The sequence below is a fragment of the Podarcis pityusensis genome, assembly GCF_964106645.2.
Source record: "Podarcis pityusensis genome assembly, chromosome: 4".
Lineage (NCBI taxonomy): Eukaryota > Metazoa > Chordata > Lepidosauria > Squamata > Lacertidae > Podarcis > Podarcis pityusensis.
Window position 1 is genome coordinate 40,831,783 of NC_138027.1, and position 22,975 is coordinate 40,854,757.

The 22,975-nt window shown below is 42.8% G+C and overlaps 1 protein-coding gene and 2 long non-coding RNA genes across 9 annotated transcripts in view; 1 reads left to right on the plus strand and 2 right to left on the minus strand.

Moving 5' to 3' along the window:
* Positions 1-50: 50 nt before the first annotated feature.
* LOC308474954 lies at positions 51-3,972 on the minus strand. Its single transcript, XR_013985044.1, has 3 exons — positions 3,827-3,972; positions 2,536-2,729; positions 51-394 (listed from the first exon to the last, which is right to left on the minus strand). It is a non-coding gene; the product is annotated as an uncharacterized lncRNA (long non-coding RNA).
* Positions 3,973-9,042: 5,070 nt separating this feature from the next.
* On the minus strand, positions 9,043-17,247 carry LOC308474948 (myelin protein zero-like protein 1). Of its 3 annotated transcripts, none has more exons than XR_013985043.1 (3): positions 17,098-17,247; positions 11,350-11,546; positions 9,043-9,451 (listed from the first exon to the last, which is right to left on the minus strand). XR_013985043.1 is itself a non-coding variant. In XM_081001560.1 (3 exons), the coding sequence occupies exons 1-3, from the start codon at positions 13,471-13,473 to the stop codon at positions 9,068-9,070; spliced, it is 735 nt and encodes a 244-aa protein (XP_080857686.1). In that variant the 5' UTR covers positions 13,474-13,508; the 3' UTR covers positions 9,043-9,067. The 3 variants fall into 3 exon arrangements, 2 of the variants coding, with proteins under 2 accessions (XP_080857686.1, XP_080857687.1); XM_081001560.1 differs by lacking the exon at positions 17,098-17,247 and adding an exon at positions 13,320-13,508; XM_081001561.1 differs by lacking the exon at positions 17,098-17,247 and adding an exon at positions 13,333-13,492.
* A 171-nt stretch (positions 17,248-17,418) lies between these two features.
* LOC308474958 overlaps positions 17,419-22,975 on the plus strand; it is a 41,640-nt gene continuing 36,083 nt past the window's right edge. For 3 of the 5 annotated variants that reach the window (XR_013985054.1, XR_013985055.1, XR_013985056.1), the window contains exon 1: positions 17,424-17,541. This is a non-coding gene — a long non-coding RNA (uncharacterized lncRNA). Of the gene's footprint in view, positions 17,542-22,975 lie in introns of all 5 variants that reach the window. The other 2 variants (XR_013985053.1, XR_013985057.1) reach the window with 2 other exon arrangements.

A 22,975-nucleotide genomic window follows, 5' to 3' on the forward strand; every position in this document is an offset into this window, starting at 1 on the left:
CTTCTCAACCCCATTGCTAAGTGTCCAGATAAATGAGATACTGGAGAACATTCTTAATTGCCTCAAGAGGTGTGTTTTATTTTCAGAACAAGTAGTTTGTCAAAGAGGCTAGAACGCAGCAGAACTGAAGTACAAGTAGCCAGCAGGATGAAATATTTCCGGAGCTTGCAGGCATATTCTCTTTCTCCAGAACTTTAACTACAATTGCCCTTTCTGCAGTGACTATATCTGGAGGGTTCTTAACATCACAGAAATAAGTGCCATTGTCTGCTGGTTGCATATTTGCTATCTTGATGGATGCATCATTCTTAAAAAGATTTCCAGCCCAAATGCTTCGGCCACTGAATTGTGTATTCTTCCCATCATATGCCTTCCAATCTGAGTAATAGAAAAACTGTAATAACAGAAAAAAAGACATGTAACTTTGCATTTATACCTTTAATTTTCATCCTCCTTCATAACATTGAGTGGATATATTTCCAACACCATGGAGAACTACGCATGATTTCCAGTAGTTACAGAGAGCAGAACACTCAGCTGTAGCCACCTGACACACAAGCCTTTATTTTTGTCTGGGTTTGAAAGAGTGGCATTTTATGAGAGAAAGCAGGTTGCACTAAACCCATGGGTGACCAAGGCAGCTGGATGCTACTTCTGCTTTTTCTGGATATATTGAGAGGGATCTGGCTGAAAAGTTCAAGGTGTATCATCTCAGCATAACACTGGATGAAATTGCTTTGACCTCCAAGACTTCATCCTGCCTGGGGGTTGTTGGGATTAATTGTGGGTACGGTGGCAGTGTTATTGCATAGTTTAATTCACAACAGGTCTTCCTGGCAAGGCAGCTGTGCAAGAAAGGGTATAAGCAGGTTCCCCTAGCCTCCCCTTTCCATTACAAATCCCATGGGGTTCAAAGGAGCTTACTCTCAGGTACTATGCACAGCCTAAGACAGTAGATTCAAGAAGAGATTTGGTTTTGACTGAAACATCCCTCATCTCAGACACATATACAGAGCCATAAAGGTTTGCATTTATCCAGTAATTCCACATGCCCGGGAGGAGAAGAGCCAGCTTGGGTGCTACAAGTGGAATAGAAATCTTCCAATAACACCTTTAAAAAGAGAAAGGGGGGAAATGATGAGCAATCATCCCTAAGATTCTGCAGGAGGCTTAATTGAAAGGGAAAGGAGGCAAAGCAGAAACACAACTGGAAGGGTGGGTGGGGAAAATTGGAGACTGAGATTGCACTCCTATGAATGCTTACCTGGGAGTAAGTCCCCTTGAATTTACATGGGATTGGGGTTGTTTATGGTTTATGCTTTATGGGGCAATATCAAATTCATTAAGAGGCTACAGAGACACAGTAAAGAATTGTGATAAATAAAGGAGAGAGCCCAAGAGAAGAGAGATTAATAATGATGATGATAATGATATTTATTTATTTATACATACATACATACATACATACATACATACATACCCCGCCCATCTGGCTGGGTTTCCCCAGCCACTCTGGGCAGCTTCCAACAAAGTATTAAAATACAGTAGTCTGTTAAACATTAAAAGCTTCCCTAAAGATGGCTGATTTCAGATGTCTTCTAAAACATATGAAAGGCTGCACTTTATGATATCTGAGGACAGGCAAAATCATGGGCGTAGCCAGGATTTGTGCTGTGGGGACATGATACCCACCTGTCACCATCCTCTTGTCTGGCTCTGTTTAGTAGCAGATTTGCAATGAAATGTCTCAACAACAGTGGTTTTAAATTACTTTCTGAGCCCCCAAGGGCTCAGAAAAATCTGTCAAGATCTTTCTACCAATTTCTACTTTTAGTTAAGTTTTATCTATTTATTTACTTGATTTAGGGGAGAGCAGCACTTCTCCTGCTCCCCCTCTGGCTATGCCAATGGGCAAAATCTAGGTCTTGTCCACACTAGAGAAAAATCTGGATTTCAACCTGCCTGTCTCTGTGCTCATGTAGGAGCTCCCAGTGTTGTCTTGGAACCTCCTCTGTTTTAATGTGGATTTTTTTTTTTTATTATCCTTGGAAAGTCCTGAACAGCCAGGGTTAAAAAATGTCCACATTGAAAGGTCTGAGACAACACTGGGATACAGGTGGTGTGGTGGAGAGACAGGCAGGTTCTGGGTTGTGGACAAGCCCTTGGCAGGGCTGGCCTACCCATCCAGTGTGACCAAGGTGGTGCCCCATGCGCAGCCTGTCTGTCCCACCACTTCCACCACTGGTGGAGAAGTGGCACCAGCCTTGGTGCCTATTTCCAGAGAAATCTCACGAGATCTTGCAAGATTTCACCGGAACTTGCCATTGCTGCTGTCCCTTCCTGCTGGTGGCATTTCGCCTCAAGCAGTGAAAAGGGGTACGCCTCCCCTGTCCCTTTGTCCATACTGAGTGCTGTCATTCCACGACATACAATTAATTTCTACAAGACATTCATACAATTGACAAAGGGTGGTGGTAGTTTCAAAACATGTAACCCACTTGCACCACAAATGCTTGTGCAGAAATTTGCTCTTACAGTTATGGGACGACTGTTTGATCCCAGTGCTTGATAACTCCAGCTAACAGATGTAGCAGCACTAATCATAATTGATGTTCTGAACCAGCATGAAAGCCTTGCAATTTTCCCTGACTCCACATGGATTTCTGTTGGTGAAGATACTGCAACTGCTGTCTTCTCGGGTGCTGCAGAGCAAGATGCCATCCTGGCCCCTTTAAAAGCAATAAAATAAGACTGTAGAGCCAGACAAAGCTGTGCAGAGTAATGAGGTCTCCAGCCTCTTGACATATGACGCTCTGGGAGATTAGTGAGTATAAAAAACATGGCAGCATATATGTTAAACAGATTTGTCCTCTCCACACCATATTCCAATTTACTGTACATGTAGACTTTTCTGTCTAGTACACTTAAACTGCAATATTATCTCCTCTGAAATGGCATCTCAGACATCAGACAGGGAAATCCCGTGTTGGAACTTTCCTCTCTAGAGCGACTGGCTCCTCTGATGTCCCGGCCCAATCAACAGTGGATCAAACTTTGGGACTTTATAAGAACTGCTAAGCTGTACTCCTCAGAGCTTCACTGCTCCAACTGAAGAGACACTTAAGGAAAAGGGGTAAGTTAGGTATGAGGCTGAAGATGGTTCTCAGTACCATCTTTGCAATTCCTAGGTCCTTGACTTGATCTACAAGTACAAATACAGTATTGCTGCGGCACTGGGGTGCAAAGCCACCAAATGCATCCAAAAAAGTAATTCTGGGGTCATTCACCTTGCCGTGCTCCAGGAATAACTTAAAAGAAAGCACTACAAGTAAAAACAGAAAACCAGAAGGCTGAAGTAACCAGTTCCCAATATTTTACTTTTTACAAAAAAAGTACTGAAATCCAAAGCAGTTTCTCTGAAGTAGGTCCTGTTGGAAACAATGGACCCCGCACCCCTGTTTAGGATCACAAGCTTCCGAGAGGGTACTAAGGCCGTAACGTCAACACCACACAACCAAGTGTGAGATCCCTCCGTAGCATTTGTTAATCTTCCTCTCTTTGCCCCTGCTCATAAAGCCGCCTTCTTCCCAGCGTAATTCCTCATCCAGTGATTTCCCCTTCCAAGCAACCCCTCGTACTAAGGTTCCCGCAATCCATCCTCTGCCCCGCCCCCCGTCGAAGCGACCCCTCTTTTCCCACCCAAAGCGACTTTTGCTCCCCGCCAGGGACCCCAGGAAAGGGGGTGGGGGCAGGCCACGTGTTCTCCCCGCCCTCTCGCCATTCCCGCGCGCCCCCTTCGGAGACGGAGAAGAGCGGCAGCCCTCACCGTGGCCCAGAGCCAAAGCCAGCGCCAGGCAGAGCGCGGGCGCGCCGGCGGGGAAAGAGCTCTTTCGCTTCCCCGGGCCGCCGGTTGCTGCGGCCGTGGAGGCGGCAGCCATCCTTCTGCCTCCGGACACCCTCTGCGCCCCATTGTTGCGCCGCCGCCCACCTCACAGCCATTGCGGGGGGGGGGGGGAGGCAAAGCGACGCCGCCGAGTCCGGCTGGCGCGAAAGTCAACGTGCCCAAAACACGAGGCCCCTTGCCAACCAAGGGGGCAGCTGCCCTCGAATCGTGCGCGCGGTTGTGGTCGCTGAAACTCCGAAAGGTGGGTCATAAAAATGACCACGCCGAGAAGAATGGCTCTTGATCAGTAGTACACGCCACTAGCTAGGGAACAAAGAGGATGTTTCGCTTGGTAGGGAAATCCTTCGGGGAAGATCTTGATGGCTTGCTGTATTTCATTGCTTTTGTGTGTGTTTAAAAACACACCGATGTTACTTCAAAGCTGCCTCCTGCCATGATGTAAATAATCATAATATAGGAATAGAGTCGACGAATTAGATGACTGCTTATTAAGCATTCAGTTTGCTTGAGTATTCTTCATGCTTTATATGTCAGCAACATACCGGAAGAACTGCACGCTATATGAGAGCCACTGCATACCTGTTCAGAAGACAGTCGTTAAAAATACTCTGAAAAGTCTGAACACTGCACCCTAGAGACTGAAAACAATAATGCAATGTTTATGTTTATATTCTTCAAGAATCTGATAGGCAGTTGCAATCCGGACACTTGGTTGGTGTATTGATTGGACCAAGGGTTCAATCCCTCACAATTCTATAGGAAACAATACCACCCCGATACATGTGGTCCATACTGTGAAGTCATCATTCCCAGATTGTGCAGAGTACAGTGGTACCTCAGGTTATAGACGCTTCAGGTTACAGACTCTGCTAACCCAGAAATAGTACCTCAGGTTAAGAACTTTGCTTCAGGATGAGGTCGGTCAGAAACAATATAAATTAAAAGCTTTCGCAGATGACCTGGTTTTGACCCTGCAGAAGCCAGAGCCCAGTACGAAAAGAGTATTACAACTGATTAATGACTTTGGTCGGGTGGCTGGATTTAAACTAAATAAACAGAAAACTAAGGTTTTGGGGAAAAATTTGACTGATACAGAGTCAGAACGGTTTCAGAATGAGACGGAACTTAATGTGGTTAAAAAAGTAAAATACCTAGGGGTAAACATAACAGCAAAAAATCTAAGTCTATTTAAGGACAATTATGAAAAATGCTGGACAGAAATTAAGAGAGACTTAGATAGTTGGTCAAAATTGAAACTTTCTTTGTTAGGCCGAATTGCTGCTATCAAGATGAATGTATTGCCAAGGATGTTGTTTTTATTTCAAACACTTCAGGTTTTGGACAAAACGGAGTGCTTTCAGAAGTGGCAGAGAGACATTTCTAAGTTTGTCTGGCAGGGCAAAAAGCCCAGAATTAAGTTTAAGATATTAACCGATGCAAAACAAAGAGGGGGCTTTGCCCTGCCAGACTTAAAGTTGTATTATGAAGCCGCAGCGTTCTGCTGGCTAAAAGACTGGCTACTTCTTGAAGACACTGATGTGTTAGATTTGGAAGGGTTTAACAATGCTTTTGGATGGCATGCATATTTATGGTATGACAAGGTTAAAGCAAATAAGGCCTTTAAGAACCATATTGTCAGAAAATCACTGTTTAATGTCTGGACAAAATATAAAGACTTGCTGGAAAATAAAACACCAAGGTGGCTTTCACCTCTGGAAGCTAAGGCCCGAAAAAGACCCAATATGGAGGCTAAATGGCCAAAATATTGGGAAATACTAGAAAAGGATGGAGACAATTGGAAATTGCAGAGTTTGGAGAAAATGAAAGACAAAGTGCGAGATTGGTTACATTACGCTCAGATTAAAGAAGTTTTTAAAAATGATAAGAAACTAGGGTTCCAGGTGGAGAAATCGAAACTAGAAACAGAATTGTTAGAACCAAAGATTAAGGTACTCTCAAGGATGTATAACTTGCTGTTGAAATGGAATACACAAGATGAAACGGTTAAATCGGCTATGATAAGGTGGGCACAGGACATTGGGTATAATATCATGTTTGAGGACTGGGAGAGGTTGTGGAGTAATGGATTGAAATTTACTGCATGTAACGCTCTGAAAGAAAATGTAATGAAAATGATTTATAGATGGTATATGACCCCAGTCAAACTCGCAAAAATTTACCACCTGTTTGATAATAAGTGTTGGAAATGTAAAGAGTGTGAGGGAACGTTCTTCCACCTCTGGTGGACTTGCCCTAAAGTGAAGGCGTTCTGGGAAATGATTTATAATGAATTGAAAAAGGTATTTAAATATACCTTCACTAAGAAACCAGAGGCTTTCCTTTTGGGTATTGTCGGCCAAGGGGTGGCAAAGAAGGACCAGACATTTTTTATGTATGCAACAACAGCAGCAAGGATACTTCTCGCAAAACACTGGAAAACTCAAGATCTACCCACACTGGAAGAATGGCAGATGCAACTGATAGACTACATGGAACTGGCTGAAATGACCGGCAGAATTCGTGACCTGGGAGAAGAGAGGATTGAGGAGGATTGGAAGAAATTTAAGAACTATTTACAAAAGCATTGTAATTTGAGTGAATGCTAAATAAGATGCTAGACTAAAATAACTGAGCACCACTAAATTTAGAAGTTTTTAAGAAAATAAGTAAGACTGTGAAAATTTAACTCCTTTCGAGAATTATAAGATTATGAAATATAGAAGGGATATAAGAATTTAAATAAGATGATAAATTGCTGACAAAATGTTACAACGATGAAAGTGGGAGCGGGAGATGTGAGGAAGTCCAAAGAAAATGTGAAACTATGTTAAGACAAATGTTATATTGTTTATTATGTTTACTCTTATTGTAAAACCCAATAAATTGCTTAAAAAAAAAAAAAAGAACTTTGCTTCAGGATGAGAACAGAAATTGTGCGGCGGCAGCGGGAGGCCCCATTAGCTAAAGTGGTACCTCAGGTTAAGAATAGTTTCAGGTTAAGAACGGGCCTCCAGAACGAATTAAGCTCTTAACCCGAGGTACCACTATATTATAAAGCTTGTCAATGTGTAAGGCAGTGAGGCCATGCTGGAAAAAAACACTTAAAGATACCGTATATGCTGCCAAAGAGCAGAAGTTAGTCATGCATAATCAAGTGACAATGGTTGAAGACTGGCCTACAGACTAGCTTCTAGTCTCCTCCAAATTATCTCCTCCATCCTACCTCAACCTACGTTTTTATATTTGGGTTTCAAAGTCAATCACATGCAATGTGGGCTTAAGATCTTGACTCACAAGCATGAAGTTACTATGGAAACCCGCACATTTTATTTTCAGTACTGGCAGGAAATGTACGTTTCAGTGAAATGACAACTTTTAGAGAAGCCTGGAATTCTAGCCACCACCACACCCCCTTTTGACACTGATATATTTGTTCTCTCCATTCCACAGAAGTACTTAGGGAGATTTGGGATATTGATATTGATAGTCCTAGGCACAAGAGATGTGAATGAGAAAGACAAGGACACACAGAGCTGAATCTGCAGAAGTATCTTAAGATTCTGGCTACTTTCCTCTCACGAGATCTGATGTGGGAGCAGTGGATTTCTCCTGTTGGTCAGAGTGTTTTAGTTGTGCCTCTGCCTATGTTCACCCTGCATATACATAGAATAAATGCAACCATTACAAATTACCAGTAAGGCCAGTGACTTGCATAAGCAAATCACACCTGGGTAAGCACCATGCCCCTATAACTTCTCACCAGGAGAAATGTGGTGAGTATAGTAAAATATATTTTGGGTCTGCTGCAGTCCAACCATGAAGAGACGCTTTGAGGTGCAATGGACTAGCTTCTCCAGGTGGTTTTGCCTCTTTCACAGCCTGCTCCAGAGAATGCCTTTCAGATGTTGTGCTGGGAGAATAGACTGCTCCTAGTCCTCTGTCCTATTAATAGCTGTACAGAGAGTACTCCCATCACAGGTCACAGTGTGTTATTTGAGATTAACGTGCACTGCAGTGTGATAGACACAACACTCCTACCCATAAAGAGAAGTTTAGACAAAACAAAGAATTGTGTCCTGAATGCTTATATTGCTGATACCACATAACTGTTGCACGGCACCCCCAGTATCCAAGGGTGCGGGATTCCAGGAGTTCCAGACGCTTACCCAGGGTTTGTGTTTCCTTTTGGAAATGAGGCACAGTGGGGACTGTGGTATCTTTATGGTATATGGTTTCTTTACACATATATACAGCCTGAGCCTACGATGAAGGAGCTTACAGTATTCACACCCTAAGAGGGTCTTGTTTCTCTCATACCCACAGCTTTGAATCCAAACAGAAATCAAACATTTCTCTTAAATGTTGCTCTGACTCTCTCCCACTTTCAATTCTCACCTTTGTATTTTTCTAACTACCATACAGTTTTGTTGGGGGGCCCCCACAAATTTACCATGTCACACGGATATACTTGCTTTTGTTCGTCTTAATGGCTTTTGTTTCCCTAGCATTACTTACACTTCAACACTTGCTAGATCCAGAGGTTAGAAGGGTCTCTGCATACCGCCTACTTCATTTTTTTTATAAGATATTTATTAAGATTTTCAAAATATTACAAGACATAAAAAGAAAAAGAAAAAAAGATAGAAAATAAAAATAGTTAAAAACAATTCCTTCCTTCCGTTACTTAGCCTTCATTTACTTATTTCCAGGACCTCCTCGCACCTCCCTTTTTTGTATTCCAGTTCGGTTATTAGTTCAACAAATCCCTCCCCTCTTTGCATACCGCCTACTTCCCCACCCCCACCCCAAAGTCATAACATAACTGTACACCTGAGAAGACAGTGTGTTAAAACTCCCTCCTCATAGAGGTTTGTCTGACAACTTCAGACAATGTTTTGGCAAATGCTGAAGATGTACCTCTTTGTCCAGGCCTTTGACACCTCAAATATATATTTTCAAGACTTACCCTATCTTTTGTGATGGTATTTTTTTGTAATTATAAATCTTTAAATAGTTTTTACTGTTGTATTTTAAATTGTTGTAACCCACCCAGGACCTTAGAATAAAGGGTAGGTAATTAATTAAAGTAGTAATAATAATAATAATAATAATAATAATAAATTGGAGAACACTCCTAATAATCTTAAGAGGTATACTTTATTTTCAGAACAAATAGCTTTGAAAAGATGCTAGAATGCAGCAGAATTGAAGGACAAGTAGCCAAAATGATACTCCATTAAGTGAAATGTTTCCAGAGGCTGTGGTTGCCGTTGCCGTTGCCGTTGTGGTACTTGCAGGGGTTGGTGCTGCTCTTCCAGGGCCCAATATTTTCTCTATCTCCAAAACTCTAACTTCAACTTGCTCTGGCTCAGTGACTATGTCTGGTGGGTTCTTAACATCACAGAAGTAAGTGCCATTGTCTATAGGTTGCATGTTTCCTACCTTGATGGATGCATCCTTTCTATAAAAATCTCCATCCCAGGTACTTCGACCATTGAATTGTGTATTCTTTCCATTATATTCCCTCCCATTTGAGTAATAGAAAAACTGTAAGCATAAAAACAAACACAATAACTTTGTTAATAGCTGCTTTGAGCTGAACATAGTTGTTGGAGAAGCAGGATACAAATTTCAAATCAAACCATGATTAACTTTGCATGAACATTTAACTTTTCTTCCTGCTTTAGTAACATTGAGTGGATGTTTCCAACACCTCGGGGATTGATTACACAAAACTTGGATTCTAAGCTTGATCTTCAGTGGATTCACAAAGGGTAACACCCAGATGCAGCCAGCCAAACCACCAAACTTTATTCTTGTTACATTTTGGAAGCCTCTCTTACTTTTTGCCGAATCCTAGGCATGTTCAATCTGAAGTACCGTAAGTCTCACTAAGTTCAATGGAGCTCAGGCTGTGTACACTTTACTACTTACTTTGGCTCCAGCATGCTGCCACTGCAGTCATTTGAAGCCAAGTAAAAACAACAACTTTTTTATTTATACCCCGCCCATCTGGCTGGGTTTCGCCAGCCGCTCTGGGCGGCTCCCAACAGAACACTAAAAAGAGAATAAAACTTCAAACATTAAGAACCTCCCTAAACATGACATTGCCACAGTCCATAGGCCTCCCATAACTTCTGGTGATACACTCCTGTCTGGTGTGCCTTCCTTCAACCCAGCTTTCATCCATTAAGAATATGGAAACCATGGTTAAGCTAAGGTATGTATATTTCAGGCAGCTGTTGCACATGTGCAGATGATAGATTTAGTGAATTGGAGCTTGCATCTCTGCACCCTCTGTTGTGAACAGCAACATTTAAAAGTGATTTGAAATACGTGGGGGTGATGACCTTCATTTCAAGCTGCTAATGTGCACATAGCCCTACTCTCAAGTATGTATATATAAACAAACACCATTAGTTGTGCTGCTGGATGAGTGTTTAATGGTTATTTGTATTTGTTTAAAAAACAGTACAAAATTTATGTATATATATGCCCAGGATTGCAGCTGTCAGTCAGCAAATTCCAGAGGCTATATGGTTTCACCTGAAAAATCCCTCCACTAAGAGACACTACCCCACATACATACAAGAGTTACCATTTCTGAGACATGAGATATCAAGAGATGGCCATGCAGTGAAGCGGGAAGTAAAAGGGCCACCTTGGGCACTATAGCAGAAAGTGAGATAGAAAATTTCTAATAAATCTGAAGGAGAGAGGGAGAGAGTCAGTGATCAACCCTGCTGCAAGCTCTTACAGACGGATTTGTTAAAGGACAAAGGAGGCAACGCAGAAACAAAACTGGGGAGTTGGGTGGGGAATTTTGAAGATTCGGATTGCAATCCTACAGATACTTCGGAATAAGTCCTTCTGAACTTCCAAAGTGATCATGCATGGAATTGTGATTGTTCATCAAATACTTGAGTTTTAGGAGCAAGAACACATCCATTAAAAGGCTACAAAGAGACACACAATGTGATCTTGAGGAAATAAAGAAGCAGGACCAAGTGAATAACGATGTGAATAAAACGGCACAAAGGTTACTTTTTTTTATGACGCTGCAGGAAAGGCAGAATATGGTCAAGTGCTGTCATTCCAGAGCAGACAATAAATTGTTTCCATAAGACAAAATTAAGGTAGCGCTGTCAAAACATGTACAGTGGTACCTCGGGTTAAGTACTTAATTTGTTCCGGAGGTCTGTACTTAACCTGAAACTGTTATTAACCTGAAGCACCACTTTAGCTAATGGGGCCTCCTGCTGCTGCCGCGCCGCCAGAGCACGATTACTGGTCTCATCCTGAAGCAAAGTTCTTAACCCGAGGTACTATTTCTGGGTTAGCGGAGTCTGTAACCTGAAGCATATGTAACCCGAGGTACCACTGTAATCCACTTTCACCACAAATTCTTACGCAAAACGAGGCTCTCCTCAGACATTAACTCTTACTGGTATGGGGCGAGCCTTTGATCCCTCTGGTTGAAAGCTCCACGTAACAGATGTTGCACTGGTGATTTCCTCTGATGACCTGAATGTGCATGGAAGCTTTGCATCTGCCCCAATCCCCACAATGAGTTCTGTTGGTGAGGAAACTTCTTCATCAGCTGTGCTATCGACTGTTGAAGAACAAGATGCCATCCGAGTCCCTTTGTAAGCAACAAAATTACAGTTTTTAAACATGCAGAGCAAGACAAAACTGCATAAAGATTTGCTTTTATATATGGATATGTTGTCTGTTATGAAAGCATCTCAAGCTGATTACTAAAGGTAACAGACGTCACAACTCTCTTGGTTCCACAGACACAAAACATCTGCATTACTGTTTTCATTATATTTTTAGTTTCTATCTTTGATTTTATTTGGTACTCTGTTGTCATTTTATATTGAAGTTTGGCACATTTCCTGAAATGTGGGATAAAAGCTTGACCAATGAATAAAACTGAATGTTGAGAAGATATTTCTGCACAGGATCCATGCACAGGCCTCTTTCACCAAAATAGATTTAATTACCGGTATATGAAGTATAATAAAGTAATAGTCCTAGATTTGCACAGGACTGAGCTAAAAAGTTAATTTTCCAAGAATCAAACTAATCTGCAATAACACAACTAAGGGGAAAATCTAGAACCACATTTAAGGGAATCGATTTATTATGGTAACAGACCAGAGATACTAGAACCACATTTCTACCATATCACGCAGCAAGTTAAACTCTTTGTTTTCAGATTATACCAGTGCTTTGGTTTCTCAGATGCATCAAACTTTGGGGCTTTATAAGCCTGCAACAAGTTTATCTTTAAGTAATTAATGTTAGTTCAATCCATCATAAATATGAAAACAAAAATCCTCAACACGCTGTGAAATTGCATATACCTGTACTCTGCTACATGCAATTTCATAGCATATTTAGGATTATTGTTTTCATATTTTTCATTGCTGGTACAGTACATGTAGGGTTGCCATACGCCCGGATTTTCATGGAGTTTAAAAAGCTCAACATGTTTCGGGGTGTCTTGGTTTTTACTTTTTGAAATATGGCATGAAATACTGGCCTATTTTGTACCCGGCTCGTTAGAACTGTACTATTCAGGGTTTCAGTGCTCCACCTGAAGGGACACTTAAGGAAATGGGTTCTCAGTACCATTTTTGCAGTTTCTAGGTCCTGATTTGAGTTACAAGTGCGTATACAATCTCAATGAGGAACTGGGGTGCAAAACTGCAAACTGCTTCCAAAATAAAAAACAATAAAAATTCTGGGATTATTCATTTTACTGTGTTCCATGAGTTACTTAAAATAAAGCACCAAAAGTAAAAACAGAAAACCAGGAGGTTGAAGCGACACCTCCCAGTTTCCAAGATTTTACTTTTTAGTAGGCGTAGACTAGAGAATGGTCCAATAATGCATAAATCCAAAGCATGGATGTAGCCAGGATTTTTGTTGGGGGTGGGCAGGCTTTTGTTGCGGGGGGGGGGGGAGAACCTCAGATTTGTATTGATTTGGGGGGGAGGCAGCTGCCCTCCCCTTGGCCACGCCCATGATCGGAAGCACATTTAATCCCATTGAATACAATGGATTCTGTAAACCTATTTAAGGACTGCAGGTTTCCCTTGTATGTGCTCAGCACGTGTGCAAGGCACCCTTGCACAGCGAGGGGATTCTCGAGGGTGTAGGGTACTGAGACACGCGCAACCAAAGAGGGGTCACAATTTGCCAGCCCTCCAAACTGATATTTCGTGTCTTCCTCCACCCTGAACTGCCGCTCATAAATAGTGATCTTTTTTCAGCGATCTTGCAACTGTGGACCGGCCAACCACTTCCCCTCTTCTTCAAGGCCGGAGCAAGCAGGAACCCCAGCAAAGGGGGAGCGGCTAGGCTCCTTCCCTTCCCGCCCCCCCCCCCCCGCATAGTGGGAGAATACCAGGAGAGCTCACACTGGCCCAGAGCGAAAGCCACCGCCAACCATAGTCCGGGATCGCGGGCGGCAAAGCTCTTGCGCTTCCCCGGAGCGCCGCCTGCTGCCGCCGTGGACAGGGCGCCCATCTTTCTGCCTCTGCCCACATTTTCTCGCCCATTGTGACGCCCACTCCCACCTCACAGCCATTGTTGCGGGCCGTGAGGGGCAGGAGGCTGGGAAAGAACGCGGCCCAGTCCAGGGGAGCCGCTGTCAGGGCGAAGCAGCCTCCGGGGAAGGGCTTCGAAATGCTCCCCAGGCTCCAGCAGGAGCGTAAACAGAGAGCACTTCGGAAAAGCGCCTTGCCGCAGCTGCAACCCCGTTATGCACCCTTTCCTGCCTCAGGGGGTTGTTGCGAAGATAGAAGGAGAGAAGAACCATTTAGGCAGTCTTGAACATCTCGGAGGAAAGTGGATTGTAAATGCAAGAAATAAAAAACATATGGGTAAAAACAACAAATGTCCATAAGCCAAATTCAAGGTGTTAGCACACACCATGGCTTGGGACCAGGGCCGGATTTAGGTTTGATGAGGCCCTAAGCTACTGAAGGTAATGGGGCCCTTTATACGTCCAGCTGTCCTTTGTCAACAACAAATTGTCCCTGCTTTTTGTGTTGAATATATGCCATATGGTAATTGATGGACCTAACAGGTTTCTAAAGCCATTTGCACATGTTGCCATGCAACCAGTCCATGCAGAATGTAGGCACCCTATATACAGAAATGAGCAAACCAGTGATATTTTAGGGAGCAGGCTAGGCCTATTACTTACATCATAGGAGCCTACACAACACAAAACACTGTTGCTGTATGTAGGTTTTATTTTATTTGTTTTTTATCTTATATTCTGGAAATGTACATCCAGTTTTTTTCCTTTAAGTTTTGTGGGGCCCTAAGCTATAGCTTGTTTAGCTTATACATAAATCCGGCACTGCTTGGGACCCACCCAAGTACCTAAGCATCAACCATCTCAAGCCTCTCCTGCTGTTGGGGGTGCCACCACTAGAGGTTGCTCTGTCTGCAGTAGCCCATGGCAGGGCCTTCTTGGTGGCAGTCCCCTGTCTGCTGAATGCCTTTCCTAGTGAGCTATGCTAGTCACACTCATTAACAACTTTTAGGAGAAATTTAAAAATTAACTAATTCCTGTTTGCTGTGTTTTTGGATGACTGAAATTTCTGTCCGTTAACCCTGACATCATTAGTGTGACAGTAGGTCAGTGCTTTTTTCCTGGCGGGTACAGAGGGGTACGCATAGCACTAAACATGTGGATCTTTGTACTTTTGTCCATTTACTGTATTTACTTTCCCTGATTTGAACTATAAAATGTTGATTTTCTTGAGTCAAAATGAGAGTACCCCTAAACATTATTTTAGGGGGGGGGAAAGCACTGCAGTAGATGATTGCTTTTAGGGTTTTAGAACTTTTTAAAATGGTTGTTTTAAAGTCTGTATGTGTTTTTTTTAAAGACGGTTGTAGGATATGTTTGCTGATCTGGCCTCCTTTGGAGTAAAGTGTGAGGGTATAAATCTGATTATTATGATGATTATTAGCAGTAGTAATAAAAAGTCAAAAATATACAGCTGGATTCTACCAAATGAAATTGTCACAAAATTATGGCAAGCTTTTGAGTTGCGCTTTTTGAGGTGGGTGGAATGGTGGGAGTGAAAACTTGTGCTAGTCCCTGTCCCCTCTTCACTCCCAAGTATTAGGCTGGATATTGCAACTCATTTTCAAATGGTCTGTCTCAGGCAGGAGGGTCATTTCTCATGAAAGGCTCTCCCCGGGAAGCCCTTCTCGGAGTCCAGCCACCTGGCATTGTCCTCAGGCGAGAAGGGCCTTTCCCGCGGCGGCGCCCGGTACATGGAACTCTTCCCTCCGAGGTAGGGGGGACGCTGCTGACACTTCAGTTTGGGCGCCAGTTCAAAATATGGCTTACTCAAGGCTTTTGGGGATACCGCAGGTCTCAGCAGGTCTAGCAACAAACATGCCGTTTTGCAGTTTCAAGATCACTATCTCGTATTGATTTTAGTTGCTCTCTTCTCCTTATTGCTATAATAATACGATTGTTTTAAAGCGCACTTCATTGCACCCGCGTCCTCAGATCGTTGCAATGAAGGGCGCCTTCTAAATACTTTGCATACACTGGAATGAGACGTCTCAGGCCGTCTCTCTGCCGCTTTGATAATATTTTTTTTAATTTTCAATTGCAGTCCAATAACAGCCTCATTATAACAACGTCAAATTGTAATACAATTACCAATCGTTCAAATCTCTCTGCTGCTTTGAAAAAGTCCCCCTCTGCCATCCTGTTCCTATGACGTATGGTGGATCAAAACAAGGAAATAATTTTCTTTACGTTATTACGTTGTGCGAGGCAAAGGATCTATAGCAGCTGCAAACCGCTTCCTGAATACGTATAAGCAGAGAAACAATTTTTGCGCGTGCGGCTGGTGTGGATTCACGCCCCCTCCCCCCTGCAAGTTACATTGTCCTAAAGTAAACCACCTTTGAAAGGCGCATCGGTATTTAAATGTTTTAATGTTGCTTAGCATTTTAAAGAAATTAAATTCTCTTCCAGATACGGCCACATGGCCATAGACTCCTTGTAGAGCAGCGAGAGAAGCCGCAGAAGGCTGGCTCGTTGGTCTAGGGGTATGATTCTCGCTTAGGGTGCGAGAGGTCCCGGGTTCAAATCCCGGACGAGCCCATTTTTTAAATTTTTTTTTGTAGCCGTTGTCCCCCCTCCCCCCTGTGCTAAAAGCACAATAAAAATGTATCCCCCCCCCCATGGCTCCCACCGCCCCAAAACTTAATATACATTGTCACGGGACTTATTGGTATGGTCGTTATGCCATTTACTGCTGCACTATGATGTGAAAATACGACCCTTTTCCTTTTTCGTTGCCTATTGTGTAACTTTAAAAAGCGGAGTTAGATTTTTTTTTTTAAAATCCTTCCTATTCACTCAGCTCCTTTCCTGCATGTGTAATAATACTACGTACAGTACTAATAATTCATGACAATGGTGCTAGTAGAGGCGGTTTTATTAGGAAGCCCAGAATATAATAAAATAAAATAAATGCAATCGTTCCACGTGACTCTTAATGGAAAAGAGCATCAGAATAAAAGGCTATTTGAAGCCTTTCTCTTCCCTTGCGTGCTCCGTGGAGGCGTCTTAATTTCCTTCTCCCGAGTCCTCGATTTGGGAATATGTTTTAAAAATAACCATGGCAACCTTCATGTCAAAGCAATATTTTCGCCCCGTTTTTCAACAGTGCCACCTCCTGTTAATCTTTATCTATTTATCATTTTCCTCTCGTGAAGGCTCGATCGCTTTCCTGGTTATGTACCAAGCACCTTGTCTCCCGCTCCTCCTCCTCCTCCCACCCACAAGGCCTTGATGATAGAGCTGCAAAATTAATAAAATGCGGTCGTCCCCCAAAATAGGAAGGAATTATACCACCCCCTCCAACAACGGGCTCGTCCGGGATTTGAACCCGGGACCTCTCGCACCCGAAGCGAGAATCATACCCCTAGACCAACGAGCCGCTCTCGACACACTCCTCCTCAGCTCACTTCTTCACTTTTATCCCGCCCCTGTTGCACTGCGCAAGTATTCCACTTAATAGCCGGCTCGGTTTCTCACATAAAAACGTGCACCCCTTCTATTTTGAAGAATGGTTTGGCCCACCGTCCCGGGGGACAACATAATCCAGTCAAATAGCTTCACAGCATTCTTCGCCCACCTCAAGGGAGAGTCCTTTCTCCGCAGAAGGGGGGTTCGGGGGGATGACGAAAATTCTGGCAGCCTCGCGAAAAATCTCTCTGTTCCTTTATATACCCCGTGTGAAGAAACGCAGTAAGCCGCGTTCCGGCTGGGCCGCAGGATTTCAGGGCAAATCCATTCATTTCTGTCGGCAAAACTAGGAAGTGAGCGTGGCCGTTTCTCCCTCTTCACAGAATTCCTTGGCGCGCCGTTTTTCTATTGCTGAGGGGTCCCGTTCACTCACCACCCCCCCGCCCCGCGCGCATTCTCCCTTCCAACGGTCCAAGTTTAAATTCGACGAGGAAGAGCGAGTTCCCGGATGAGGAAGCTCTTGTGGTGAATGAGATAGCCAACTTCCACACACGCTTTCCCTGTCTGGGCTCCTGTGCTCTTTAACAGCAGCATATGGCAGACAGAGGTCAGTGTAAGTGAAACTTTCCTTGAAGAATTGATTTTGGGGAAACGCCATTTGTCAATTTATTCATGCCTGTTATGGGGTTCCTAAAAGGCACAACCCCTCGTGGAGTGCTGGATATAGGCAAGTGTGTGTGTGTGTCTGTGGAATGAGTAGTATTCAGATATTTTACATAAAAGTGAGATGGTCTTCAAACGCACAAAAGGGCACTGTTTCCCCTCTGCCTTAATAAAGGCAAAATACCAGGTGTCAATACAATCTCCAACATGGATAGATTGATTTTTTAAAAAATGGTTGTTCAGTACAGTGTACACATGTAGAAAGGGGCTTTATATATTTTATTTTCATCTGCCTTAGCCTTTCTACATAACAGAAGGCCCGTTTCATCAAAGTGTTGGTGCTGACCTTCAAAGCCCTAAATGGCCTCGGCCCAGTATACCTGAAGGAGCGTCTCCTCCCCCATAGTTCTGCCCGGACACTGAGGTCCAGTGCCGAGGGCCTTCTGGTGGTTCCCTCACTGTGAGAAGCAAAGCTACAGGGAACCAGGCGGAGGGCCTTCTCGGTAGTGGCACTTGCCCTGTGGAACGCCCTCCCACCAGATGTCAAAGAGAAAAACAACTACCAGACTTCTGAAGGCAGCCCTGTTTAGGGAAGCTTTTAATGTTTAATAGACTATTGTATTTTAATATTCTGTTGGAAGCCGCCCAGAGTAACTGGGGAAACCGAGCCAGATGGGCGGGGTATAACTAATAAATTATTATTATTATAGTCACATGTTGGGATTGGAAAATGCATATCTTCCTTGCGCTTAAATAGAGAAAATAGTTTCCTGACCCACCAGAGGTGTTAATTAACATAGTAAATACAGTATTGGAAGATTGTGTTACAAGCAATAGCAGTTAAGAATGGTCACTGTGTTTATTTTGCACATACTTCATTTAATACAGACTATATTTTAACCATCTCATGATCATTTGAGCCCAGTATTTACACCCACCTCCCACTAACGTGTTTTTAAAAAAATATTCCTGCCAACTGAGAACAATACTTCATGCATCTGATGAAGTCCACAAAGCATTTTGCCTTAATAATTGTGTTTGGCTTATTTTTGCTGCAACAGACTAACACGGCTCCCTCACTGGAATATCTTTCTATCTTTAATTGCCTAAAGCAGTGATGGCCAAACTCGGCCCTCCAGCTGTTTTGGGACTACAATTCCCATCATCCCAGACCACTGGTCCTGTTAGCTAGGGATGATGGGAGTTGTAGTCCAAAAACAGCTGGGGGGCCAAGTTTGACCATCACTGGCCTAAAGAGTCAACTGAAACATAACCAAAGCAAAACAACATGGCTTTTCTGATGATTCTCCTACTTCTGTGGAGCTCAAGGTTTCAGTTGCTGCTATGGAGCACATAATTTATAACCCTGTTAGGTATATGTTTAACATTTCTCCTACAGGCTTGCAGAATCTGTTAATTAATTGTATTTTTGAAACATGAATGGTTAGAGAACAAATAAATTTTACCATGATTAAACCACAGGCCCTTTAGCAAGATCAGTCAATACAAGCTGACACTAAATAAAGAGGGGTAATCTAGTAGTTTTATCAGATGGGGAACTTGTGGTCCCCCAGTTGTTTTTGGACTTCAGCTCCCATCACCCCTGGCCATTATTATTAATTATACCTATTAGGCACCCCCCCCAGTGAACTCAAGGTAACTTACAAAAATGAACATAAAAGCAAGCATAAAAACATCTTTAAATGCTCACCAATACTCACCAGTGCCACATTTGTGCGTGTGTGTGTGTGTGTGAGAGAGAGAGAGTGAGTGAGTGAGTGAGTTAAGCGTTTGGGGGATAGGCTGTATGCCTGAGTCCCTTTCTAATTCCTAATCCAGCACAGATTCAATTCCTTGAATAGCCAGGCTAGCTTCCTGGTGAGGTACTGACCCTCTAAGTATGGGCCACTGAGGTTACAAAGGACGTGGCTCAGGGGACAGGCAGAAAATGGGTGGGTTTCCCTCCCTCAACTCACTGGTAGTTAAAGAGGCAAAAGGCCAGAGCTGAGAATTTAGGTGTGTGAGAGGTAGAAGATAGAAGCAAAGCTTCAGGCTGGGCAGCTGGGAGGCAGAATCATTCCTGATTTCTGCTGGAATCCAAGGCTGTGGCTATGGGAGAAACAAGGCCCTCTTGGGGTGTTAATGCTGTAAGTCCCTCCATTGTAGGATCAGGTTGTATATATGTGTAAATAAACCATATATCATAAAGACACCAGTCTCCACTGTCCCTCATTCCAAGGAAACAACCCTTGCCTAGAACCCCTGGAATCTCACACCACTCAGAGCTTGGACTGATACGCAACAATATAATATAATGGCTCTTGGCCGTGCTAGCTGGGCCTGATGGGAGTTCAAGTCCAACAACATTTGGAGGGTCACAGGTTCCCCAACCCTTAGGTGATTCTGCAACTTGGTGTCATCAAAACATTAAATAGATAAGGACTAATTTAGTGCATTGGTCTGTATATGGGTTGGGACTGTGGTATATTGAATATCTCTTAAGATGCCTGTAACGGAACAATCAGTTTTCCCTTCTACCACTGGCCTGATGTTGTTTACTTTCACCTCTGTCCATGTATATGAACGAGTGGAAGGCAGTGTTCCTAAGAAAAAGGAAGCTGTTTATAAACCTGTCTTTGCTGATTTGGGATTTTTGCTGCCTTTAAATATTGGAAGCTACAGAAATATATTTAAGCATGAAGGTAGGGATGGAAAGCACTGTGCCAAATCCAGGTTCATGGGGCATCGGGACAGCCTTATATTGCTGCCATGCAGACACTTTACACTTTAGGAACCAGTGCATGCTTTCTGCTCCCTTTCACTGTGCCACCAGTTACACAGAACCCCAACTTGAGTAAATATGGTTTGGTAGCTTCTGCATGAGAGAGTTTTCCTATTTTTAAACTCATCCCATTCCAATGTTTTGTCTTCATTTTACAAGGCTAACATTGTTTACTCAGTTGTTAATTCAGTTGCTTACCCACCCTACTATATTTCACTGGACACTTCATTGCCAACAGTGCTGATGTTGTTTTGCTAATGAAATACAGAAGTTAAAAAAGTCTTACTGCATTACATGCAGGAAACTAATAAATTCCTTGTCTCTCCACAAGGCTCGACACCATTTTTCAGCAAGTGTCTATTTCCTAACCTACGGTAATTAGAAAAAAAGAGCTCATTAAATGCACAAAGAATTAAGCCAACTAATGCTTATCATGTTTTAATTTTGCTTTAGGCACATTTTTTCTCCTCTGAAAACTTTTTAATAAAAAAAATAGACTAAGTTGCTGTGTAAGAAAAGACTTACATGTTTAAACACAATTCCTTGAAAAACACAGGAAATATTTGAATGTCTTACAGTTAATGGCAGAATGTTCTAGGTTGTGGCATGCCCTGGCAGGCTATCTTTTCAGATCTATGGCATCTGAAGCTGTTCTGTATCTCCACACAACTTGAATAGCACCTGCACCATTTGTGCACTTTAAAAAAATTGCCCAATATCTTGCCCACTATTTATCTTTAAATAGGAATATTGTATTCATTAACATCAAGTGAGAACATGCCACATTTCTCTGTTTTGATTTCCAGAGAGGAAGTAGTATTTATTGCATTAGATTTATCCTTATGAGCTTTTATAGTTAATTCTAGACAAAGATAAATTTCTGCCGTTTGCAGTTTATATGCAGTTGGAAAAGAATAGGCAAAAACAGTTGTGAGGGAGTAGGCAAAAGTTTGTTGTACTGATGTTTGGCTTGTGGTCATTTGTGCTATATTTTCATTAAAGTTAAATAACTATATAATTACTTACATCTGTATCTTGCCAAACACATAAGCCAAGGACTTTCAGGCACCTTTCAGTTATATTTGTTGTTATGGCTGTCATTGTGGAACACTCATAAAATGGCTACGTTCTTGCACTGAAGCAAGCAAAGTAATGAATTATGACATTTAAATTTAAGATTAAATAATTAATGAGCTGGAGCACACAGGTGAACAATAAAGAAAAAAAATTTATCATCACAACCTCCTGACCAATGCTATTTTTCTAGAAAAAAGAGGTACTGGAATTCACCATGATCGATTTAGCTGCTAGCACACAGAACCTTAGTCAGGAATGTGACTACAAGAAGACAAAGGGTACAATTTTGTATACGGGTGACATTTTGTCCAAGAGGGGGAAACAATTACTAGGTATCAGCTGTATTCATGAACAATTATGCCACAAACCATTGTTTAATAGGCCAAATCCATATCTGGAGGAGAGCTACATTGCCATCAAGAGCAAACAGGCCTGGGGGTGGGGGCAGGGTAGATAACAGAACACTTTACAGCAGTGATGGCCAAACTTGGCCCACCAGCTGCTTTGGGACTACAATTCACCTCATCCCTGACCACTGGTCCTGTTAGCTAGGGATGATGGGAGTTGTAGTCCCAAAACAGCTGGAGAGGCAAGTTTGGCTACCCCTGCTTTACAGTGAAACATTACCATTAGGCAAAATGAGGCAGCCATGGGTGGCAGATTTTGTGAGGTTGTAGCAGTAAGGGGCTAGTGGCTAGAGCTATGTGCATTAAGTGGCTTGCCCTGCACCCCTTGCTGTCTTTAGGTATGGTAGAAGATACTGTCTCAGCACCAGTGTTTTAGTAAACAGCCATTCCAGGCTACTTCTGGATGGGGGGGGGGGGGTGTAATGCATTTTCTCCACCTCATTTTAAAATTGGACCAAACCCTGTGCTGAAGAGAAACCTAGCAAATAACTGAACATGAACCAACAGTAGCAATATCAGAGGTTACCTCAGTGGCCCTGCTGTCTTCATGAAGTGTCCACTGAAGTGGCACTGTTACATGATGAATGCAAGCTGCCATGAAGAAACAATGCTCTTATGGTCTTTTGAGCTATTCTTGAGTGATGATGCCTAGGTTCACCTGGGTGCAAAACTAGAGTTGGGCCTCGTTAGGCAGTAAATGGGCATACCTTCCAGCACATCCCAACAACTAAGGGTTTTGACAGCTGTCTTTCCTCTGGATTCAGCATGTGAGATTAAGAGTGGGATTGAAATGTTGGCAAGCCTGAGTAGTCATTTCACTGCCTTGGCTTTTGCAGCAGATGAGAGAGAGGGCATGTTGACCTTGCTTTCACCCAGAGAAACATGACAAATCCAAAGTCTTACTAAGACAGATGGTTGCCACAAAAATTCTGTGTGTGTCAGGTCTTTGACTTTGCCATGAGCATAGTCAGCAGTGTATCTATTTTGAGCACTGTAGCAAGAAAAAATTATTTTCAGTTCAGTCGTTCTATCCCTTGCTACACACTACTGTATAAGAAGTGCAGTGAACAAAACAATGAGTTGCCCCTATGGGTTGCGTTCTTTGATTTTTAAAAATA

Excerpts from the sequence above, each read along its gene's own strand:
- LOC308474948 (XM_081001560.1), bottom strand. The coding sequence starts at position 13,473 with ATGGGCGAGAAAATGTGGGCAGAGGCAGAAAGATGGGCGCCCTGTCCA. Across the intron at positions 11,547-13,319 it reads GGCCAGTGTGAGCTCTCCTG|GGACTCGGATGGCATCTTGT; the intron begins GTATTCTCCCAC and ends TTGCTTACAAAG. Across the intron at positions 9,452-11,349 it reads CAAAGGCTCGCCCCATACCA|TTTTTCTATTACTCAAATGG; the intron begins GTAAGAGTTAAT and ends TTATGCTTACAG.